The sequence below is a fragment of the Pipistrellus kuhlii genome, unplaced genomic scaffold (assembly GCF_014108245.1).
Source record: "Pipistrellus kuhlii isolate mPipKuh1 unplaced genomic scaffold, mPipKuh1.p scaffold_m20_p_7, whole genome shotgun sequence".
NCBI lineage: Eukaryota > Metazoa > Chordata > Mammalia > Chiroptera > Vespertilionidae > Pipistrellus > Pipistrellus kuhlii.
The window spans coordinates 24,910,194-24,934,056 of record NW_023425573.1 but is presented as its reverse complement, the minus strand read 5'-3'; the positions used below and the strand labels follow the sequence as shown (position 1 = coordinate 24,934,056).

The following is a 23,863-nucleotide window of genomic DNA, read 5'->3' as shown; positions in this document are numbered from 1 at the left end:
TGTCTCTCCACCTGCACCCACTGAGAAAAGCCATATGAGGACACAGGGAGAAGGTAGCTATCTGCAACCCAAGGAGACAACCCTTAGCAGACATAAACTCTGTTGGCGCCTTGTCCTTGGATTTTGGGCTTTCAGAACCATGAGAAATAAATTCATATTATTTTTTAAAATATATATTTTATTGATTTTTTTTATAGAGAGGAAGAGAGAGGGATAGAGAGTTAAAAATATCGATGAGAGAGAGTCATCGATCAGCTGCCTCTTGCACACCCCCTACTGGGGATGTGCCCGCAACCAATGTATATGCCCTTGACCAGAATCGAACCTGGGACCTTTCAGTCCACAGGCTGACGCTCTATCCACTGAGCCAAACCAGTTTCGGCAAATTCATATTATTAAAGCCACCCAGTCTGTGGTATTTTGTTATGGCAGCCCCAGAAGGCTGATACAACAGTCATCTTCTGCTAACCCAGGAGCCACATCCCCTCAGCGACAAGGGCTGACTCTCCCTGGACTGTTAGCCCTTGGGGAGCATCTGACGTGGAGAATGCTAGTCTACGAGCTGCATTTGTCAACTATATTCCTCTCGAGTCCCTCTCTGGGGACCCTATGAAGCTGAAAATCATTATATTAATAATGCTGTACCACTGCAGCAGACTAGTGGCATTTGGAACAGTAAGATACAGCCTTGTAGCAAGTTGTCACAAATAATCAGTCATTGCAAAGCGGTTTGAAATGGCTGAGACTTGGTAGGTGACAGTAGAGACTAATGGAGGTGAAGAGGAATTTTGTTAGTGGATCGGTGAGGACAGAAACCGAGTAGGGCAACCGTGTGGAAGTGAGGACAGGCAGGTGTGCAGAACAGTCCCTAGGTACGGAGGGAGGTGTCCCCACCCAGGAACCGGGTGGACCTGGAGGAGCTGCCCAACTGCACTGCTATCCATGCATCCTAGACAATAGGCTGTGCTGTGAACAGCCACCGCCCAGGGCCAGGGAGAGGCAACGGAGGCCACTGTGAGAACCTACTGCTGAGGGGGCAGGGGACTCAAGACCCAAAAAGTGATGCTTTTGGCGGGTAGCAGCCCCTGAAACTGCCATCATAGCCGCCTCTTGCATTTTTCCACACAGAGCCGGCTCCTCTAAGGAGCGAGGGCACAGCTGTGAATGGGCACTGACCGGGTGTATGGCAGGGAGCTTAATGGGAGCTTCTCCTGTCTCACGCAGGAGAGACACAAATGGGTGGCTCAGGGAGCTTCTGGGAGCTTCTCCCCAGTTCAGGACTGAGCATCCCATCCCTGCCCAGAGCCTGTGAGAGGTATCCCCCTCACTAAGCTGCTGCAGGAGGCCCCCTCACATACTCCCCTCCTCCTTCTCCCCACCCCTGGGTGCTTGAACTGTGAGCCGTAACCTTAACTTGGCCCTCAGCTCTTTTAAGTTTCGGGAGCCAAAGCACTATCACTTCAAAGCCTGAGATGAACTCTGCTTGGTGGAGGGCCCCCCTGAGTTCACCCTGAGGTCTCAGGCAGCCTTTGAGCAAGTGCAATCAGATGCTGCCTGCAGGGAGGCTGTTGAGACCCCAGGCTCCCCAGGGCACCCGCAGTCTCGCAAAAGGTGCGAGGGGAGGGGGGCTGTGTGTTTCCTGTGGCCCTGTTTCCAAATATAGTCACATTGGGGGTTAGGTCTTCAACAGGTGAGGTTTGGGGGACACAATTCAGCCCGTTGCATATGGATTTACTCTGCGTTTCTTTTGTTTCTTCAAATTGAATGTAACCCTCTCTGGATTCATTGGCTTTACTGTAGGATCGTCCAGCTCCATCCCTGGGGCCCCTCCCCCTCCCAGGACCCCGCACAAGCCCTAGGGCAGTGTCCCCCATGGCTGAACTATTTGCAGAGGCCTCTGTAGCCACGGAGTCCGTTTAGCAGGGTTTAGCAGTCCTTCCGATGAGGCTCGTGCCTGCGGCTCTGACACCTGTGGGTCTTCCAGGAAGCAGGCTTGGGGAGTTGTCGCCCTAACCTCCCATATCTGGCCACACTCCTCTATGTTCCCCTCAACAGCTCTGCAGGGATTTCTTCTTCGGACCTCTGGACACACAGCCCAGCTTCCTTACCAGGCCCCCTTTTCTTACCGGCAGGCGCTGTGCCTGGCAGTTCTGATGGGCAGTGCCCCCTGCTGTCCGTGTGTGGAACCACTTTCTGCTTCAACTCAATTCAGCTGACTGTACTTCCTGAGCCACTCATGTGTGTCTCTACCGAGTGGGACAGGACGTGCAGAACAGGGCAGAGCCCCACTTTGAGTGGGTAGGTTGGAGGGGCGGGGCAGGCTGGGGGGTTGGCTTTCTTAGTGTCCAACTGATGCTCTGCAGCTCCTACTCTGTGTTTCCCTGAAAATCAGACATCCTCCGAAAATAAGACCTAGCGCATCTTTGGGAGCAAAAATGAATATAAGACACGGTTTTATTTTCGGGGAAACAGGGTAGTAGCGGGATGCTCAGAGGACCAGAAGAGAAAGCCACAGTACCAGCCGAAACCGGTTTGGCTCAGTGGTAGAGCGTCGGTCTGCGGACTGAAAGGTCCCAGGTTCGATTCTGGTCAAGGGCATGTATCTTGGTTGCGGGCACATCCCCGGTAGGGGGTGTGCAAGAGGCGGCTGGTTGATGTTTCTCTCTCATCAACGTTTCTAGCTCTCTATCTCTCTCCCTTCCTCTCTGTAAAAAAAATCAATAAAATATATTAAAAAAAGAATAAAAAGAAAGCCACAGTACCAATGAGTGATGTCCAATTCCAAAGGCCAAGTGTCCACACCACCTTACAGTGTCCCCCCATGGCTGAACTATTTGCAGAGGCCTCTGTAGCCACTGAGTTCGTTTAGCGGGGTTTTCCCCTCAGTTAAGAGGCCTATTATGGACTGAATGTTTGTGTTCCTTAAACTTAACCTCCAATGTGATGGTATTTGGAGGTGATTAGGCCATGAGGGTAGAGCCCTCATGAATGGGATTAATGCCCTAGTAACAGAGACACCAGAGAACCCCTTGCTCCTTCCACCATTTGAGAAACATTGATCAGATGCCTCCTGCACACCCCCACTGGGGATGAGCCCGCAACCAATGTATATGCCCTTGACCGGAATCGAACCCGGGACCTTTCAGTCCGCAGACCAACGCTCTACCACTGAGCCAAACCGTCCTTCCACCATTTGAGAAATCTTCAGTCCAGGGCAGGGAGAGAGCTGTCACCAGAACCCGTCCATGCTGGCCCCTGATCTTGGACTTTCAGCCTCCAAACTGTGAGGAATGCGTGTTTGTTGCTTGAGCCACCCAGTCTGTGATATTCTGGTGTAGCAGCCTGAACTAAGGCAGGACCCAATTTAGTAACTAGATGTCAGTGAAACTGAGAAAATGTTATTTACCAGAATCCCTCTTCAGAAAGGGGAGTATTTAGGAAAGTGCTTGGAGGTGAAAGTGGGAGAAGCGGTTCCCAGAGAGAAAGGGGTGAGAATCTATTGCTTTCAAAGGGGACAGCGAGGAGCAACAGTAGCCGTGGGTTGTGGGGACTGTGTCCTCCTCCTGGGGTGAGGAAACAAAGCTGACCTCTGCTTTGACTAAGGAGGACTCGGGTGTTTTTTTTTTGTGTGTGTTTTATTTATTTATAATTTGGGGCAACGCTTCTGCCCCATTGAACGAGGGCAATAAAAGAAATGTGAACATATTTGTAATCTAAGTTGGTGAAGCAGGTCATACCAGTTAAATTACCATAATCATATTAAATATGATATTTTATTATCATTACTGTTCCTTATCTATAATGAAACTGGGAGAAAGCTGTAACTCAGAGACGGAATCCAGAGAGCAAAGGGGACACCCTTTTAGAAATCCCCCATGCATCTGAAACTGCAGCCAACAGCCTGCAAGGGGGAGGTGCAGAGCATCTCACCTGGAAGCAGCAAATGGAGCAGGAGGGGGGAGGGGAGAGCTGGCATGAGGCAAATGAGATGCTTGGCAGAGTCGGTGTCCTGCTCATCTCTGTCCCATTCCCCGGGCAGGGCCCAGCCCATGGGAGGCTTCTAGCCATTTGTTGAATAAATGACTGACATCACCTCCTCACTCACTTCCTTTTTGGTTCCACCTCAGTCTATAGCTGGGATGACTTCTTCTTCTTCTTTTTTTAATACATTTTATTGATGTTTTATAGAAAGGAAGGGAAAGAGATAGAGAGCTAGAAACATCGATGAGAGTGACATCGACCAGCTGCCTCCTGCACACCCCCCACTGGGGAAGTGTCTGCAACCAAGGCACATGCCTTTGACCGGAATCAAACCCGGGACCCCTCAGTCCACAGGCCGACGCTCTATCCACTGAACCAAACTGGCTTTGGCTGGGATGACTTCTTTTAACAGCTTGGAATACTGTGCCGACACCCCTCTGTGCAGAGACAAGCAAGGAGGAGGTGGTGGGTGGGGTTTCCTCCTGATCTCCCCAGGACACAGGGTGTGGAGTGTTTTCACCCGAGGACGGCAGCCACGGGGCTGCCCAACAAAACTGGCGGGAGACAGCTCTTCTGAGCCAGGGCGTCTAAATGTCCGGGCTAGGGGCCACCTGAGTGGGCTTGGTGCATGTCACCGAAACACTGCTCTTTCTACCCGGTGTTTGACCCAGTTCTGGCAAATGCGAGTTTTATTACCAGCAACAACAACAGCACAAAGACAGAATTGGATTAGATCCAGCTGGAAACCCTCCTGTCTTGGAGGCAGCAATCTCTTCTCAGCATAGCCTGGCCCAGGGGCCTTGGTGACAGTGGTTTCCTGGGTAACAGTGGCCCAGAATGGGAACTGGGGCCTGCTGGGGGACTCTGCAGCCAGCTGGGCAGGCTGTGTGGGCAGCTCTGCTGTGAGGGGTGCCCCCAGGGGCGAACCGACCTGGGTGGGCACTGGGGCTCCATCTGCATTGCCGGGCTGGGAGGTGGGTGCACCTAGAGTGGTCAGGGGCTAGGATGTCTTCATGAGGCCTGGGAGAAGAGGGCACTCCTGAAACAGGCTGCATTAGCTTCCCACCTCCCCCCCAAAAAAACACCCCTATTGCAAAGCCCACAGTTGCCACAGGCCAGGCCTGGCCTCACTGTCCATACACTGGCCATTTCTGGATATTAGAGAATGAAGTTTTGAAATGAAAGGAAAGGACTTTTGCTCCCTAGACTGGTTTAGAGTTGCCCCATTTCCCAAATTACATGGTGCTCCATCAGATTGCTGCTGACTGCACTGAGCCACCTGAATGCAGGTCCCGGCAGAATGAGTGGGGGGAGGGGTGGTCTCCTCTTCAGAGCCTAAACTCACCACTTCTCTCTCTTCTCCCAAGGCCCCCTTTCTCTACACAGCTCATAGTTTTACAACAATAACTCTCCCCGAGGCAAGGGGACCCACTGGGGAGGGGCTTCACGTCGGGAGGGGTGAGCCATGCTGGCATTGTTCCAGAGGATGGGCCTGTGCTCCAACACTGATGCCCCAACACTGCTCCGGTGGAGACCCTCCATGCGATTGACCCGCCCTCCCCCGCCAAATCACCTGAAGTTAATTCCAAAAAGGAAACCTATTAACACCCCTCAGGGATCTGAGAAAAAACAGGAATGTGCCCACTTGTTGGACATTCCAAAACAGAGGATTTGCCAAGGAGTGACTCCAAACCAATCCTGCCATGCCACTCTTGTCCATCCCCCACTCCATGCTGGCTAACGGCACAGAACATTTCTGAGAATAATCTGTGTCCCACTCACCAAGCTGCTGCCTTTGGCCTAGCGAGAGGGGCTTCCATGAGGCTGTGCAGAGCTTGATAGGGATCCCCTGCTGTCGGGAGAGTCCCCTGAGGAGCTGGTGTGTGACGGTCAGCGCAGTGGCTGGGGCTGCCTGCTTGGAGCACAGAGCAAGGAGAGGCGCCCTGCGGCTGTAGCCCAGCATCAGAGCGCGGGGGGAATGTCTCAAAAGCACTGAGACAAGCCCAAGAAGACTGGAGTGCAGAGGGCTCACCTGCGTGGAGGTGCAGTGAGCAGTGAAGATGCGGGGAATCAAACACTCCCATGAGCACCTACTCCAGGGAGGGGAATGGTGCCAGATACCACCAGCCACTGCTCCTGCCCCTCCTTGTCCTGCACCGGTTCCCCACCCAATGGTGCTGGGGTAGCCTGGGGGTGGGGGCACGGAGCATGCCCAGAGGAGGGTCATGGAGATAATGCTGACCATGCTCTCCTTTGCCAGCCACAGGTTTCCATGTCTCAGAGGGTGGAGGGGAGCAGCTACAGCTTCCAATGAACTTGGAGTCTCAACTATTTTCATAACTACACATTGTAATTCTTGAAATTGGACTTCTGTGCCTAAAAGTGTCTCCAGGAATTTTTACGATCTACAATGAATTCCCTGTCTCCTCCCCGCCCCCCCGCCCCAAACACACACACACACACACACACACACAAAACAAACAAACAAACAAACAAAAAAAACACCAAGAAATCTACCTTAGATTTCATTCAAGGCTGGGTGAGAACCATCCCCACGGAACAGGTTGTGAAAAGGAAGTGGGAAGAATTAAGTTGTTTTCTGATCACAAGGTACTCTGGCTCTAAAACTGTGGCTTAAGTAACAGGAAGCATTCTGGCTAACCCAGGAGGAAAGGCGCTATTGACAGGACACTGGGGAGCTCAGAGAACCCCCGCTGGGCTGGAGAAACAGCCTCAGCAATTGGGGGCGAGGAGGGGAACCAATGACTCAATGAATCTACCAACTCTAGGAAAGGTGCCCCCACCGCCTTCTGCCCACAGGATGCTGGGTGACTCCGTCTTTGTGGTGCCCCATTCCGTGTATTCACAGAAATGTTAGGCGGCCGCCGCTATCTCCCATCAAAGCCCCATCATAGGGAAGACCCCAAATACAGGGCCCTGGTGCAGGCAAAAATGAACATCTACTAAAAGGGTGAACCATTCATTGGTTGAGCTTAAAACTGTAGTTTACCCCAAAATGACCAAGATGACATTTTCTGCCACCAGACTAAATGGGGATTTGAAAAATAGGTTTCTATACAAAATAGATTATTATAGAAAAATAAGTTTTTGCATGCCTGAGTGTGTGATTATGAAATGCACACCTATCTTAGAGACAATGTAAGACATAAACAAAGTAAATCAATGAAAGCCCCGGGCATATGCTTAAAAAGTGTGGGTCCCCATCGGTAAATGTTGGACCAGGATGCCCCTCCCTCCCAGCCCCATTGGCACACTGCTACCCACATCCTTCTCAGCCCTGGCCTCAGTGGGGCTGGGCCCGACATGTCACTTCCAGGGAAAAGGCTCCTTTTAGAGTTAGTCCACCACCGTTAAGCAGCACACCGGTGGCCAGTGGCAGAGTCCAGGTCCCTGGACCTCCAGATGAGGGCCCTGCTCCCTCCGGGGACACTGAATACATTGCTTCCCCATAAGGGCACCTCCTGTGGGAATGGTGGCCCTTCCTCCTTCTCCAGCAACAGCTGGTGGTGCCTAGAGCCCACCTGGGCGAACAGGGGCCAACCCACCATTCCCTCCCTTAGCATTTACTGAAGCTCTCAGGTCCCTGATAAGATTTCAACACCCGTGGGTGGCAACTCCTTCAGGCAGAGTTGAGAACGGTTTCCATGGAGACTGCCCAGGCTCCAGTTCCCATAGCAACATCCACAGTCGGTTACAGAGCCTCCTATTTATGTCAACTTAACATTTGCAACTGCTCTATTTTTTCAGGCCAAACCTGGGCCTAATATAGGGCTTCCTGTCTAGGATCAGTGACAGACCACAAGGGCCAGAGGCGAACTGGGTGACTCTGTGCCATTAGCTGACAGTGAGGATATTGCCTCAGCCAGCAGGCCTCCTCCATCCTGGCTGCAGGGCACACATGTACACGGAGACATACACACACTTAGACTATAAAGAGAATGCATCTTCTCCACAGGAGAGATAGAGGCCTCCAGATCCCTGCCCTCCAGACATGGCTGTTACATGGTTTGGAGTATCCTTCCAGAAGCAGTACATGCACATCCATAGAGCTATCTTTCAGAAAATTCACAAATGGGATATATATTTTATTCTTGCTCTGCCAACTACTCTACCCTTATATGTTTCTTTAATTGGATTTAGAGAGAGAGAGGGAGAGGGAGAGGAAGAAACATTGATGTGAGAAACATCAGTTGGTTTTCTCCTTTATGCACCTGGACTGGGGATTGAACCTAAAACCTGGGTATGTGCCCTGACCAGGAATTGGAACTGGTGACCTTTCAGTGCATGGGACAAATGATCAACCAACTGAGCCACATTGGTCTGCACTTACCCTAATCACAGGTCTTGGAGAACTCTGCACATCAGCACAAATTTGAGATACTTCAGTGTTTGTAATGGCAACAAAATATGCACTTTAAAAACAAGTCCCCAGATGAGGGAGTTTTGTTTTTAGTTTCTTGCTGTTACAACAATAAATATCCTTGTACCCACTTACATTTCTGTAAACTTGTTTGAATATATCCATAGGATAAACTCTTAACAGTGAAATTGTTGGGTCAAACCCATTGCATTTTAAAATTTGACTCTTGTCACCAAAGAGGGCTTATACCAAGTACATACTTGAGAAGACTGGGTATTATTAAACTTACACCAAACCAAACCACAAAACCAGTCTCCCCAACTTATTCTAATAACACAAAGGCCTGTAAAGGAGAGTGTGAGAAAGGGAAATTACAGGCCAACCTTACTAATAAACATGCATCCAAAACTGCTGAAGAAAACATCAGCAAACAAAGCCCAATAGTATAGAAACAAGAGAACACATCATGACCAAATGAGTTACTGTTATTCCCCACATTAACAAGTTAAAGGGGAAAAACATGTGATCATATCAATAAAGAAAAAACACTTGATAAAAGAATTAAACACCCATCCCTCATTAAAGATGAAAACTAGAAATAGGAGACAACTGCTTTAACCTTAAGAAGAGTATTTTCCAATATCTAAAACTATATGCAAGGCGAATTCTCTTTAAAATCAAGAACAAGCCAAGATTTGTGATTATCACCATGGTACGAGAGGTCCTCGTCAGTGAGACAGGTTAAGAAAAAGAAATAAAAGTTTTAGTTATTTGAATTAAAGAAATAAAATATATTGTGCTTCACAACTTACACACTAGTGATTACAGATAACATTTTTTCTTTGTTTTGCTATATAAATATGAATCCTCCCTGCAAAAATGTGTCTCCCTTTTTGTTTCATATTTTATAATAATAAAACATCTTTTCATGTTTAGCTATGATCCATTTGTATTTCTCTGTGAGCTGCCTATTTATATTCTTTGCCTTTTTATGTACCGAGTTGTTCATTTTTCATGATTTTAAGAACTTGGCATATTAGGGAAAATAGCCCTTTTTATGTCCTATGTTTCAACATCTCCCCCCAGTTTGCAGCTTATTAATCTTTTGCCTTGGTGTTTTGCTCTATGTAAGTTCTAATCTTTCATAATTCAAGTTATTGATAGATGTCCCATTTAGAAAGGTCTTTCCTCCTCCCAGATTATCTTTTAAATCATTTCAAATACTTTCATGGTTTCAGTTCATACTCAAAACCTTTGCTCCATCTAGCAGGCGGGCCACATGCGGCCCGCAGAGGAGTCTGATCCGGCCCACCAGGTTTTTTGGGCAGTGAGCGCAGCCGAGGTGTTACAGTAGGAATTAGTTCATATAGTCCGGCCCTCCAGCTCTCTGAGGGACTGTGATCTGGCCCCCACTTTAAAAAGTTTGAGGACGCCTGATCTAGGATTTTGTTGCAAGTAAGTAGGATCCTGGTTAATTATTGTCAAAACAGTTACCCAGTTGTCCCACTAAAATTCACGTCCCCCCTAAATTTTCTTGAATGTAAGTTAACTTCCAGGCCTCCACCACATCCATTCCCTTTGCTACAGCGAACTCTTTAATTGTAGTTTATAATGCTTAATATCTGAGGCTATTCTCCATGCATACTTTCCTAAAAGAACTGAAAGTCAAGTTAAAAAAATAAACTGTTGGCATTTTAATTGATTGGATTTAGACTGATTTCATTGCAAGATTTAGAACAAGGCGTGTCTGTACTAACCTGAGCCTTTTATGCCCCTCCCAGGATTACTGAGCCTGACTGGGACCTATAGCGAAGGTACCTGTCCTCATCCCACCGCTGGGCTCATCCGGTCAAGGTTCTGGGCAGCTCTCCCTCTTCCTTCTTTGCAGAACGTGGACCTGACTCATGCCAATCTCAGCTCAGCCCCACCAACCTGGTTATTTAATGCCCAGAAATCGTGGAGAATACGTCAGTGCCCTTGTGCTTCAGGACAAGCAATGATGATGTCATCTTCCGGGGTGGTTCAGAGGCACTTAGAAGCAGCATAACCTTGGGCAGGTTGTGCAAGCCCTCAGAGCCCCCTCACATGTAAAACGTGAATCTGCCTGGCTTATGAGGGGACATCTACGGTCCTGGGCTGGACCAGGGAACTGGCCCACCTCTGCAGGGATCAGACGCCTAAGCCTGCTGGCTGCCCCGGCCTACTCCCCCACCCCATCCCCTGCCACTCTGCCCCCAGGCTGTAGCACCCCTGCCTTGCCCACCCCCACCTGCCACTTTCGAGTCAAAGTCAGAAGTCAAGGAATTTTATTGTTCTACAGACACTTCTGAAAAGAAATCTAAGTGAGAAAATATACAAAGCGTTTAAGAGTTTCATCTCCAGGGAGCACTTAAGCCTGACTGGAGGCGTTGAAGCCTCCTCTTCAAGGCTCGGGGCTCAGAGCGGTTAGCATATGGAATGATCAGTAAAACATGCAAAAGTGAGGAGGAAAAGGAAAAATGGTGCATCCCCCAAAGCAGAGGGGCACGGATTTCAGAACGAGGAGCAGGGTGTGCAGGTACCAGGTGCTCTCCCTCCCCTCCACATTATCTTCTGCAACAGCCCGAAGCGTGGAGGAAGCCAGGAGCCCCGCCCACTCGGCATGCTCAGACCCACAGCGACAAAAGCCACCCTCCTATGCCCTGTTCTGGCATGGCTGTGGCTGTGGGGCTCTGCCATACTCCTGGGGGGGCCCTGGCTCCTCCCTCTTTGGTTCCACTCAGAGAACGATTGTGCTTGACAAACTCATCCCCACCCCCAAGCTCCAGGCTCCCTCTGGTGGGCCGAAGGCACTGACAGGAGTCCGGGGAGGCCCCCAGGACAACAACCTTCCCTTGTGCTCCGGTGGGTCCATCCCTGGCACAGTCCACCATCCTCAGCCCAGACCCGGGGCTGGGACCCGGGAGCAAGTGTGCCATCCAAGGAAAAAGCCTTTGGGACTTCCCCCACAGTGCAGACATTTCTGAACCCCACTCCACACCCCTCCCACACCCTATCCCTTAGCCCAGGACCCCCACAGGCCCAGCCCCTCCATCCAGTCCTCCCCACAGGACCCAACTTTAAGATGGTGGTCACAGAAACCATCTCAGGGCGCCCTCTGTGTCCCCCAGGCTCAGGACGGCAGCAGAGGTGAGGGCCTTGAGAGGTCCTGGCTCTGGTACAGGGAGGTGGGCAGGGCTGGACGGGATGGGGAGGCACGTTACATCTACGGAATGGCCTTCAAAGTACAAGCTAAGAGAGGGGAAGGAGGAAGGCCAGAGAGGGGCAGGAAGAGAAACGAGGAGAGGCAGGGGTGGGGCTGGGAGGGCGGGGAGGCCTCACACCGCCCCGCAGATGAGCGTCTCCACCACGAAGGTGTTCTCGAAGTGGCGGATGGCGTTGCAGTTCTTGGCCCCACGCTTGTTGATTCCTGCGCGGAACAGAGAATTCCCAGTGAGGCCGTGTCCTGGCCCAGAACTGGCTGGGCTACAAAGCCACCAGCCTCAGAGCCTGAGGGGACCGGAAGGGAGGGGCAGGCAGCCCAGGAAAACAAACCCAAGTTCATCCCAGGCAGTGCAGTAAAATGCTGAGCACTCAGGAGCTGGCATCACGGCCAGCATGGCCTCCCTCCTGCTGTGTGACTTTAGACTCTAAAGTTTAGAGGGATTAACTAACTTCTCAGAGCCTCCGTTTCCTCACCTTTAAAGGGGGCAGCAATAATGATGATGATGATGATAACTTTAAGGACATAAAGAGCGTTTAAGTAAAATGCGTGGTATGTACTAAGTGCTCAATTAACATTTATTGCTGCTGCCATCTGAGCTGTCTGACGCTGGTCTCCAGCTCTGGGGCCGGCACGCTGGGTCTGGGACAGGCCTGGGGTGGAGCCCGGGCAGGGGCCACTCACGCCTCCGAGTTGCCCGGCGCCGCAGCCGGTAGGTGTCCTTCCCGTTGCACAGGTGGTAGATGAAGGAGCCCAGGGTCTCCTTGTCGTTGACGTGCTCTGTGACCACCATCTCCTCCTGGATGATGTACGTCTGCGGCAGGTAGGTGCCTCTCTGCAAAGGGAGTGGCCACAGCTCTGGTCGGCACAAGGGCTCCCCTCCCGTGGTCTCCACTAGCTCACTGCCCGCTCCCCCGTCGCCACCCTTCTGCGCACGCGAGCTGTGTCCCCCAACACTCACATGCACACATGCCCCCTCCCTCATTCAGAGGCTCCACAGCGTGGCCTTCCAATGCCCCAGGCACGTGCTGCTGGGCTATGTACTGCCACTGGCGCTGCCCTGAGTTCTGCGTGTGGGAGTCTGGCCTCGCACCCTGAGGGCAGGGCCTCCGCATCTCCCTGCACTGTGACTGGGCACGGAGTGGGGCCCGGGCTGGGGTACGCAGTGAGGTACAGAGTGGGGTATGGGCGGGGGCACAGAGTGAGGACGTGGAACCTCCCTCGCGCCAGGCCTGGCTCCACAGGGAGGGACAAGATACGGCCAAAACCCCATTCACCTTCACGTTCATGAGGAGCTCCCAGAAGTTGCGAGGGGGCAGCACAATGGTGGTGTTGAGCTCGATGACATAGCACTTGTCCAGGGAGATGTCATGGTAGGCGGTCAGGCCCTGGGGAGAAGGAGGGGGCCATGTCAGGCCCTGCAGGTGAGGGCCTCGCCCTTGGGGGAGGGGGAGCTAGGAGAGGCCTCTGGCTAGCAAAGGCAGAAACCCCACCCCGCCATGGGGATACACCCCTTTTTCCTGCTCCTCTCCCAGCCTGTGTTTCATTTATTAGATGCAAGACACCCAGTGTGAAACCCTTCAGTGTCACAGGGCTCTTCTCCTGGGTGACAGAGCTGAGGTGTGGGAAACAGTGATGTCCCGACTGCATGCTATCAAAGCTGGGAGGCCCACTTCTGTGGACCCTCAGGGAGAAACCCCGATCCCGGGCCCTCCTTGTGCTGCACCTCGATGAACGTGGCACAGGAATGGGCGATAAAAGGGGACGCCCTGACCCACGAAGCCCGGTCTGCAGCCGCAGGTGGCGGGGGAGAACCCGTGGCTCATTCATTCAGAGGTAACTGCGTCCCCCACGCAGGGATGGCAGAAGTGGGCTCAGTTGTTCGTATGAAAATGATACCATTACTAACGAGTAATACAAAAACTTCGTGCTTTGTATATTCGCAGCTATAAACTTAACTTTAGCACCTGGCATAATGAAAGCAATGTCTAGAAAACCCCAACAAAGCTAAGCCGTAGTCAGCCATGCCCTGCACACAGCTGATATCACTCTGTCTATAGTCAAAGGATGTACTAGGGCTGCCAGCATCCTCCTTTCACATCTGTTCTTCCTCGTGACTCCTGGAAGGGGGCTTCGGCCCCCGGGCGCCCCTCTTCCCGCCCGGCCCAGCCTCAGCCCCCGCTGGCCTCACCCGCTGGAAGTCGTGGATGATGTCGGCAGGGTCGCCGCCACCAAACTGGGGCACCGGCACGTTGATGCGCTCGTAGTTATCCTCGAGGTAAATCTTCACGTCCTCCTCCAGCTCCATCCGCGTGTGGGCCTGGGAGGTCAGGGTGTCCTCGTAGAAGACGCCGCAGTGGAAGAAGTTGTCCCGAGCCAGCTGAGAAGGTGGGGAGAGACTGGTCACGCCGTGCCCTGGGCACGGCCACCACCACCTCCCAACCACTTCACTCTCTTAAGGCCGGAGGACACAGGAAGGGTGGGACTGTGGGACCCGTTTCACAGATGGAGAAACTGAGGAACGTGGGGAGTCAGGGAGGGTGAGCTGGGCCAACCATTTCCTAGGCAGGTGACCTCTCCGGGCCTCAGTTTCCCCATTTGTAAAATGAGGTGCTCCCTCAGGCTTCTTCTGACCTCGGGTGCATGGGTCTGTGCTTGGGAAATGGGGTGGACCAGCACGGGGAGGACCCAGAGGGACAGACACCTGAGAAAGAGCCTGGGGTGAGCAGGAGGGTCCTCAGGGGCAGACATAGGAGCTTGCACTGAATCAGCTGGGCTCTGGGGGCAGGCAGCACCCTACACCGCCACCTGCTGTGGGGCCCTGAAGACCTGGGGGCAGAGTGGGGGCGGGGAGGAGCCGAGAGGCAGCCCTTGTGATTCCGGTTCCATGTCCAGCCTCACACAAGCCCCCACCTTCCCTGAGCCCCATGCCTCATGAGAAACCTTGGCAAACGCTGTTTTCTCTGAGTGGCCGGCCTCGTCACTCCATCATAAGGAAAGGGAGCCAGCCAATGTGGCTCAGTGATTGAGCATCGGCCTAAGTACCAGGAGGTCACGGTTTGATTCCCAGCTAGGGAACATGCCTGGGTTGTGGGCGTGATCCCCAGTGTGGGGTGTGCAGGAGGCAGCCAATCAATGAGTCTCTCTCATCATTGATCTCTCTTCCTCTCCGTCCTCTCTGAAATCAATAAAAGTATATTTTAATAAAATAAGGGGAGGGAGGCAGTGTGACATGATCGAGGCCAGGGACCAACCGGGTGGGCCCACTGGTAATTCTCCAGGGGCTCCTCCATCTGTGCCCGGACAGCTGGCCTGAACTGGGCAGGGCTTTCCTGCTGTCTCTGTGCGAGCCAGCTCCAGGAGGGGTGAGCACGCATGAATCACAGGGTCCCAGGGCACTGACGGAGGGTAGTCTGAGGTGCCCCAGGCCCTGGGTATCGTGGCGGGTGAGGAACCCTGGAGTGGGAGCGGGGACTGGGAAGAGAGGGGCCAGGAGCCAGAGTGGGTGGAGGAGAGGGCTGTGGCCACGAAGGAAAAGGCCCCCGGGTCCGCTCAGGAAAGTGAGAACCAGGGGAAGGTGGGGAATAGGCCTTGAGGGGAGGGAGGACAAAAGGGGAAGTCAGCGGGTTCCAGGGGGAAACTCCCAAGGAACAGAAACTCTTCAGTGACTCCCCTTATGGGAAACTTGAGTGAAGACCGAGGTAAAGGCCAATGCTTAAGTGTGGGAGAGGTCACTGGGGTCATAAATGACGGGCAGCCTTTTCATCCCTCCGAGATTCCTCATTTGTTGTGCTTGAGGTTCTTCTTTTGAGCTATCTTCAGCTCTGAGTTCGAGGGGCACTGCCTCCCTCCCCAGGTCATGGCTGATCACAAGGTCACTGTGACCGTGAACAGTTCAGGCCTCGCTGAAGCCCAGCCTGGCTGCAGGAGCAGATCGCTGGGGGTGGGCCAGCTGGGGGTGGTGAGTGGGTGTCTCCACTCACCTATGTCCAAACATAAAACTGGATGGAATTTCTTAAAGCGTGACCCTTGGGCACAGGGTTTGAGGGATCAGAGTTCTGATTTGTGCTCGGTCTGGGTTTCTGGTGACAACAGCCCAGGGTGACTCTGTGGGAAGGGGCCTCGGCCACAGGCCCAGGTTCTAATCCCGGCTTCCCCACGCTGACTGCACTCCTGGGAGAGTTTCCTGTTGACCTCAGGTGTGTCTGAGGAAATGGGTAAGGACTCTCGTCCAGGGTCTGTAGGCATTAGAGGACAGGCCCAGGCCTGGCTCCTGGACCAGAGCGAGGCTCCCAAGATGAGGGGCTAAGGGTGAGCTGACTGAGCCCAAGGACGTTCCGGGGAGGATGAGGGGGCAGGTCTTCTGGGCCAGCCTGGGCACTCCTCCCATCTGGGGTCATGCCCAGGGCGTCCCGCTCCTCCTCTTCACAAACCCCAAGCACCTGGCTCCCAACTGCTCATGCTGCCTTCTCCTGCTAGCTCCCACATCTGCTGCAAACTCCCACACTCCCCTTTCTGAGTGCTCCCCACCCCTTCCCCCCCGCCCCCGCCAGCCTCACCTGAGCAAGGAAGAAGTATCTGTAGATGTAGACGGAGGCGAACACGAGGCCCATGAGCAGCACCACCATGCCCATCGACAGGTAGCACACGCTGCCCACGGAGCCGCTCTTCCTGTGGCGGTGGTAGGGGGGCCGCTCCTCCTGCGGACAGCAGCGCAGGTCAGTCAGCTGGGGGTCCTGCGCCCTGGAACCCCCCCCCCCCCCTTTCCGAAGTGAGACCTCGCCCTGCTGGCTGGGGGAGCCTGGGGTCAGGGGAGAGGATGGGTGATGGACGGGAAATTATCTGGAGGAAAAGGAAGCCGCGGGCGCTCCTAGCTCCTCCTGTCACAGAGGCCACAAAATGACACAGAGGCTCAGCAGGCGCATCTGGAATTCCCCTGCGTCAGGCCCCTTCATGGGGCCCGCTGTGACCACAGGGTATGCTTTCAAACACGGGAGGGGGAAGCACAGACACGGCCTCGGTCACTGTGCCAGGCCTCGTCACCTATGGGAACTGGGCGCTCTGGGCAGTGGGGAGCCAGGGAGGCTTTGGGGTGGGGAGTGACAAGATCCAGCTGAAGGCTGGAGTCCACAGGTGGACTGGAACTGCGGCCGCGGGAGGGGGCCGTGGCAGGGAGCAGCCACGGACTGATGGGGACCCGGGCTCCAGGAGGCCCACAGGGTCTGGCTGGTCTCCGTCCGGCCAGGCAGCACTGGGCTTGTCCTCGCTGAGCAGAGCTCAGCCTTCCAGGCAGTGATGGCCTCACACAGGCCTGGCTGGCAGTGCCGGGCAGGCTGTCAGGAGGCTTCTGCCAGGAGGGAACGTGGTTGTGGCAGCAGCTGCTGCCACCAGGGAGCTGGGGCAGGAGGCTCCGGTAAAACCTGCCCTGGGAGCCAGGCTGGGGCTCAGGACAGTAGCTGCAGGGCTGCCAAGCAGCAGCTAGCCAACCGGACCCAGCTGCAGGCCACACCACGTGTGCGGGCGGGTGGATGGCGGATGTGTATAATCACTTCACCTGCAGCACTGGACCTGGGTGACCTCGCTCATCCCTCTTTACGCCCGTCCTCCCTACCCCAGGCCCTCCTTCACCCTGTGAGCTGCTCTAAAGGTGCCAGGCTGGTCTCTGCCTCCAGGGCCCACCATCCAGACCCTCCTCCGTGGCGTCCAGACACAGCCAGGTGAGGGTAGAGGCCAGTGCCAAAGACTCCCGCCCCACCCCACCCTCGAGGAGCTGGGGCAATGTGGGGGGAGGGGAGGAGCTCCAGATCAGAGCCCCCAGCTCCTCACTGCCTGCTTAGCCCTCCCTCTTTGTGCCATGTTTCCTCTCTCCCTTCATCCTGGAGTGGGTGGCGGGAGGGTGGGGACACAGTTCAGGTCCTAGTTACCCAGGCCAGGCCCATATCCTTCAGCACAGGAGGTCTGGTCTGGTAGAGACGGGGCGTGGCCTGCTGTGCCCCTCAAGTCCTCTCCCCTGTGGCCCCGGTTTAGCATATGTTGGGGTGGGGGGGTGGCCCGGGCCTCGAGGAGCAGAGGAAAGTCCCATCAGAGGGGCTGTTGCTTTCCTGCTTGGGGAGGGCAAAGAAGGCCTGGAGGACCCTCCCCCTCCCTGGGCACATCCCTCGCCAGGCCAGTGGCTCCAGGCTCCAGCCTCTGCCGCCAAGGGGTGAGAGGTGCCCCTGCCCACCCTGCTCAAAGCAATGGCTCTGACTTTCCAGTGGGCTCCCAGGAGCAGCACTGGACAGGGCGACCCAAGAGCCAGGCTCTGCCAGCAGCTCAGAGGAACAAGCCGGGACCCTGCCAGCTGTGCCTCGTGCCCCTCTGGATCCACATGTGCATTCGGTGGGACCCAGCGCTGAGGCCCCAGCAGGGGCTGGGATCCGGCAGATTCTCCTCCCTGCCTCCCCACAGGGTTTTGTCCTAGGGGGTTTGTCCTGATGGGGCGTTTGTCCAGAGAGGGTTTGTGGGGAGTAAAGGAGACAAAGACCTGAAAGCCCTTGATTCAGATAAATGCTGTCATAAACAGCAGATCTTTATCAGCTCAACTTTCCCTGGTTAGGGCCGCCACTGAGACAGCTGTTGAGGCTGCAAGGGGGTCAGGCTTATGCTCCTTCAAGAAAACCAGAGAAGCAAGCTTGTGAGATCTGCTTTAACAACAGAACAAAGTGCTACACGCCAGAGCCCCAGGGCCTGCTCCACAGAGGAAGTGCCTGGTCAAGGTGAGGCCTGCGGGTTACAGCTGCCTTTCTGCTCCTGCCGGTCAGGTCAGGTGTTTCTCAGGGGCGGGCGAGGCGGCTGCAGAGGGCGGGAAGGAGCGGAGGTCAGAGAGGACAAAGGAGGGCGGAGGGAGGCGGTGAGGCCTCCGCCCACAGCTGAATGTGAGGGCGGCTAATGTGGCTGAGGACACAGCCTCCAGCCAGGACACCTGACACTGCCCTGTCCCCTCACATCTCTGTGGGGGTCAGTCACTGTGAAGATTGGGGATCCCCCCTTTTCCTAGATGTGCAGTGGGCCAATGGCTCCTTCTCCTGCCTCTGTGGACACCCACTGAGTGCACAGTGGGGGCTGAACCCCAGAAGCCTGGCGGAGCAGTGGCGGGGAGAAAAAGCAGGACCAGAGGCCGCCATGAGGCAGATGGGAAACCATGGATGTCCCTGCTTCCAGACAAAAGGCCCACACAGGAGGGAGGGCCCCCGAATCCTGCCCCAACGCTGCCATTGCTTCCCCGGCCCCTTACTACACCGTCAAGACCAAGGCTCATGGGGGAATGAGGACAAATATGTGATTCCTTAATCAATAAAGAAATTAAAAAAGAAAAAAGAAAAAAATACCAAGGCTCGAATTCCAAAGCCCTGCAGTCAGCTGGGGTCCCTGGCTGCCCAGCTCACTCAGCAGATGGCCAGCCTCACCTGCCGCGCTCCAGACCCAGGAAAACGCAGCCCCCACGTGAAGCAGTTACTACATCCAGGCATTCGGGAGCTTCCATTTAGAAAGTAGAAAAAAAAAAACTGCATACTGTTTCCATAGCAACTGGGCTTTCTGAGCCAAGTGCCAGGCTTTGTACTCTTGTGAGGCACGTGAGCCAGACCTGTGGGGACCCAGGAGAGGCCCGCCTGCTTCACTCAGCCCCACAACGGCGCTCGTTAAACGACTTCGCGAAGGCAAGGCCAAGGCAGTCAGGGGAACCGAGCCAACTGGAGCATTAACTCAGCAGACCCCCGGCTCAGGGAGAGCCGCCCAGCCACCTTCCCCTGGCGGCGAGGTCCAAAAGAACCGCACGCGGATTAAGCTACAGCTGCAGGCTGGAGGAGGAGGCTACGGGGAGCCAGCAGGCCAGGACTGCCGGCTGGTGCGAGGGGTCTCCCCTCCCCTCCTCAGCATCTTTCTTTCCTAGGCTGAAGCTCAGAGACAAGGGCAGTGTGTGTGTGTGTGTGTGTGTGTGTGTCTGTGAGAGAGAGGGGGGGGGCGGAGAGAGAGACAGAATACTGACAGGGTGTGGTGGTGAGAATGGGCAAATGCAGAGCTGTGCTCAGATGCTGACAGGGGTCATGACTTTGCCATCACTGGAACCCATTCCTATGGTGGGACCCAGCAGCACCCGGTGCGGAGGGTGAGGAGAACTGGGAGACCCTGAGGACTCCTGCACAGTCCTCCACTCCGTTTGGTGCTCGGGGTGGATTCTGCCCCATTCCCCACGGTCCGGTCCGGACGAGACCCGGAAGAGGCCTGGGAGGATGAGGCGGGCTGCTGGAGCTCTCCCGGGGAGCGAGCTCGGAGAGGCTGCGCTTCTGTGATTTTATCACATCATTTTGCTCTTTTTGTCGCTAAGAGAAACTCGTCCTCCCTGGCACGCTGCTCACAGCCTTGGAACATGCAAGGGCAGGCTGAGGGAAACGGAACAGAGAGTAGAAAGGTCTAGTGCTCTGGGAAGGCCCAGGGCAGGCCAGGAATAGGACAGCCCCATGTCCCCACTGCCATGGGGGCCGGACCCAGCGCTGGCCTGCATTTTCACGAAGGTCCTTTCAGCCCAGCCTCTGGGGCCTGTGGGAGAGGAGGACTCCACGCCTGGCCAGACCCACCCTCCAGGCTGGCAGGGACCTCCCCCCGCAACCACTCCGGGAGACCCAGCTCCCCCCTGCCAAGGGCCTGAGGCCAGGGCACAGAAGGCGAAATCCAATTCTCAGGTATGCAGGCTGGGAGGGAGCGACACAGGGGCCATTAATCAAAGGCAAAAGCCAGAGAAAATTGCAGCGCTGAGAAGATGACAGTATTGAACTTGTTCCGTTCTTCTAATAGCTCCGAAGTTGGGTCGAGTGAGGACATGTCCACATCTCCTGGCTGTGTGTGTGTGTGTGTGTGTGTGAGAGAGAGAGAGAGAGAGGGAGAGAGAATACCTAAGGCACAGAGGAACTGTGGGAGAGGGGAGGGTGCTGAGGGGTGTAGAGCTGGCCGTGTTCACTAACATGCGCATGTCCTAAAGGTGTAGGACAGATTGTAATCCTCCTCTTGGGCCTCTATTGTTCCCTTTCGCCCATAATGATATGGCCAGAAGGTACTAAGAGAGGGTGCTCCCCCGCCAGCTGCCCATCCGTGCAGGCTTCTCATTATCTCAGAGGCAAGCACCCTGTGGGGAGAGTGGTCAGCGGGAGGCCCGGCTGGGCCCCCACCCATCCCTCCGGGGCTCACCAAGGCTCTGCCTCCCAGCAGCGGGTCTGGGGACAAAATCCTCCTTGGGTCCCAGGTTTTGCCCAGAAGCAGGGGAGCCTGCCCTGAGGGCGGTGCTACCGCACCCTGGCCCGTAGGCCTGCACACAGGTGACATTTTATCACATTTACAAGCTCATCTGTGCATCCCGTGGTCCTGCCTCGGCTCTGAGTCTTACTGCTGAGTCCAGTTCAGTAACCAAGAAGGGGTCCGAGTCAGCCCCAGCCGGAGGTCACCTTCTAATAGGCTCTCCTCTGCGTCCCCACCCGAGTGGCACAAAACCCAAATGACCTGTCTTAAAGCAGCTCCTAGGGCAGCCGGCCTGTCCCACTCACCTCCCCTTCCCAGCCCTAATCAATGGCTGGTACGCTGTCCTGGGCGACATCTGTGAATGCTGGTGGGCCGTGCTCACTGCCCTGGCGCTGGATGTGAGAAATGTGCCAGCGGCCAGGAGAGGCCACCGGAGGCCGTCAGAGCTGAACTGTCCTCCCAAGACCCCAACCGCAGGAGAGCAAACAGCCAAGCCCCCGGGCATCACCTGGGGGCCTGCAGCAGCTATAACATTTCACTAATATGCACACCTGTCCTGGACAGGTGGGATTTTAATCCTCCTCCCAGGCCCTCCTTACCCCCTTCTCCGGGATTAAATGAGGCAGGGGACCCTGCCCACAAGGTCGAGGGAGGAGGCTTGCTCAGCAGGCTCAAGGCCATTACCGAGAGCACCAGGAGAAGGTGGATATTTCCTTTTCACGCTGGGTGAGGGGGAAGAGTCAGAGGCTAGATGTCAGTTACTGCCAAGGTGACGCGAGCTAGCATCTGCCACCGGCCTGCACTATCAGCAAGGTGCCTCCGAGAATGTGCCGCTCCCGCAAACCTGTGGGCCTTCTGATGGAGTTGGAGTTACATCTTTCCTTAATCTGGCCGGTCCCCCTCCTGCCCAAATCCTGCAGCTCTTAGAGACAGGGTCTTGTTTTCCAGGCCTTGGCTGGGTGCCAGGAGCTGGGAGAAGGGGCAAGAATGCTGCTTTGGGCCCCTCATCCCTGCACCGCCCTCGGCAGAGAGGAAGGGAGGAAAGAGGCTGGAAAGGTGCTCATTGGAAATTTTTAAAGCTGCAGATCAGTCTTCTAATATGGAGTTCCCCTCCCCACCTAGGCGTCCAAACAAGATGGAGCTGTTGTGGTGGGGGGCATAGCGACCCCCCAGCCCAGCCCAGGTGGTCCGTGATGCTGCGGGCTCAGGGTGCCTGCTCAGGCTGACAGCCATGGCTGAGACTCCTCTCCAGGGTCCCATCTCCCCTGCAGCCCCGGCAGATCCAGCCTGGGCGAGGTGTGTCTCAGGCCACACACTTGAGGAGGGCCTTGGCGCGGAGGGGAGGCCTCAGGACGCAGCCTCCATCAGGGGGAGGGAGCGGATAGTAACTTTCCTCCCAAGTCCTGTCTCCAGAGGCTCTGGGGGCCCTGATGCGGCCCAGGATCGTCGTGGGCGACGCTGCGAAGACGCCTTCGCCTGGCTGGACCCGCTCCCCCTTCCCTTCGCCTCCGGCCCGAGCCACCGGTCCTGCCCCCTCGGGCCTCCCCAGTCAGACTTCACCCGCTCCGTTTTCCGCCGCGGAAATGCCTCCTCTCCCAGCCCGAGGCGGGGAGGCGGGGGAGGTGGGGGGGGAAGGGAGGCGGGGGAGACGGGGGTGGGGAGGAGGTAGGGGGGAGGCAGGGGGGAGGCAGGGGGAGCCGGGGGGGGGGCAAGGGGAGCTGTGTGGGGGAGGCGGGGGAGGTGGGGGGAGCTGGGGGGGAGGGGAGCAGGGGTGGGGGAGGCAGGGGGAGCCGGGAGGGGGCAAGGGGAGCTGTGTGGGGGAGGCGGGGGAGCTGGGGGGAGCTGGGGAGGAGGGGAGGCGGGGGGGAGGCGGGGGAGGGTGCGCCGGGGGCGGGGTGCACCGGGCCCGCCCCCACAAAGCGCAGCTGAGCGGCGGTCGGACGCCCGGGCAGCGGGGAGGGGGCAGCCCGGGGAGAGCCCGGAGAGGAAGGAAGAGGGGACAGCGGGTTCGGGGATCGAGATCAGCCTAGGATCCCCGAATTCTGGACCCAGGACGTGCAGCCGGGCGGGTTCTGGTTTATTTCCATTTCATCCGGCACCCCTTCCTCCACCAGTTCAGGTGCAGGGTAGCAGCCCGTCCCCCGCCCCGGACAGACCCCCCCTCCCCTTTCCCCCTGACGGCACCAGGACCCCCCCCCCCCCCACGCCCCATTTCCCACCAACCACGACCCACCGCCCAGCTTCGGGGAAATGCTCGCCCTCCTCCCATCCCCCACCTTCCCCTTGATTGGAACCAGACGCGAACGCCAGTCCCTCCAACTGCTTGGCCCAGCCCCCTCCCTCCAGCGGGGGCTGCTCCTCGGGCCCCTGTACTTTGGGGGAGTCCTTCAGCGCTTCCCACCTGGGCGCCAGCGGCCCGGGCCCCCTCCCAAACTTGGGCGTTCGCTGCCCCCTTAGCCAGGCCCCGGGCCCCTCCCCACCGTAGGACGGATGGCATCGGCACCCCCGGGACCCTCCCGGGGCCCGGCCCCTCTCACCCGAGCCGGCGTCAGCAGGATCTCAGCGGCCGGGGCGGAGGCCGAGGCCGAGGCCGAGGCCGAAGCCTTGTCGGCCTTGTCGCCTTTGACGCCGGCCACGGCGGGCTGGAAGCTGATCTTCACCATGGCTGCGCCGCCGCGTCTGCCTGCAGCCGCTCCCGGTGCAGCCTCGCTCGGCGCAGCCGTTGCCCGCACTCCGCAGGCACCGGAAGTTTGGATCCTGCTCTCGTGCCTTCCTCTAACCCCACCCCCAGCCCGCCCCCGACAGGGGGGGCTCCTGCGCCCGCTGCGCCTGCGCCCCCTTCCTGCCCCTCAGTGCGCAGTGACCCCTGCCGGGCGTGCAGCTCCGATTGGGGGAGGACTGAGGTTCATGCCATCTATCCATCCATCCATCCATCCATCCATCCATCCATCCATCCATCCACCCATCCACCCACCCATCCATCCACCCAC

General features: G+C 56.1%; 1 protein-coding gene across 1 annotated transcript; it reads right to left on the bottom strand.

The window, feature by feature from the left end:
- Positions 1 to 10,651: 10,651 nt before the first annotated feature.
- Positions 10,652 to 23,633, bottom strand: ITM2C (integral membrane protein 2C). Its single transcript, XM_036422078.2, has 6 exons — positions 23,411 to 23,633; positions 16,163 to 16,303; positions 13,795 to 13,983; positions 12,881 to 12,991; positions 12,288 to 12,438; positions 10,652 to 11,810 (listed from the first exon to the last, which is right to left on the bottom strand). Exons 1-6 carry the CDS (start codon positions 23,534 to 23,536, stop codon positions 11,719 to 11,721), a joined length of 810 nt encoding a protein of 269 aa, XP_036277971.1. The 5' UTR covers positions 23,537 to 23,633; the 3' UTR covers positions 10,652 to 11,718.
- Positions 23,634 to 23,863: the final 230 nt, after the last annotated feature.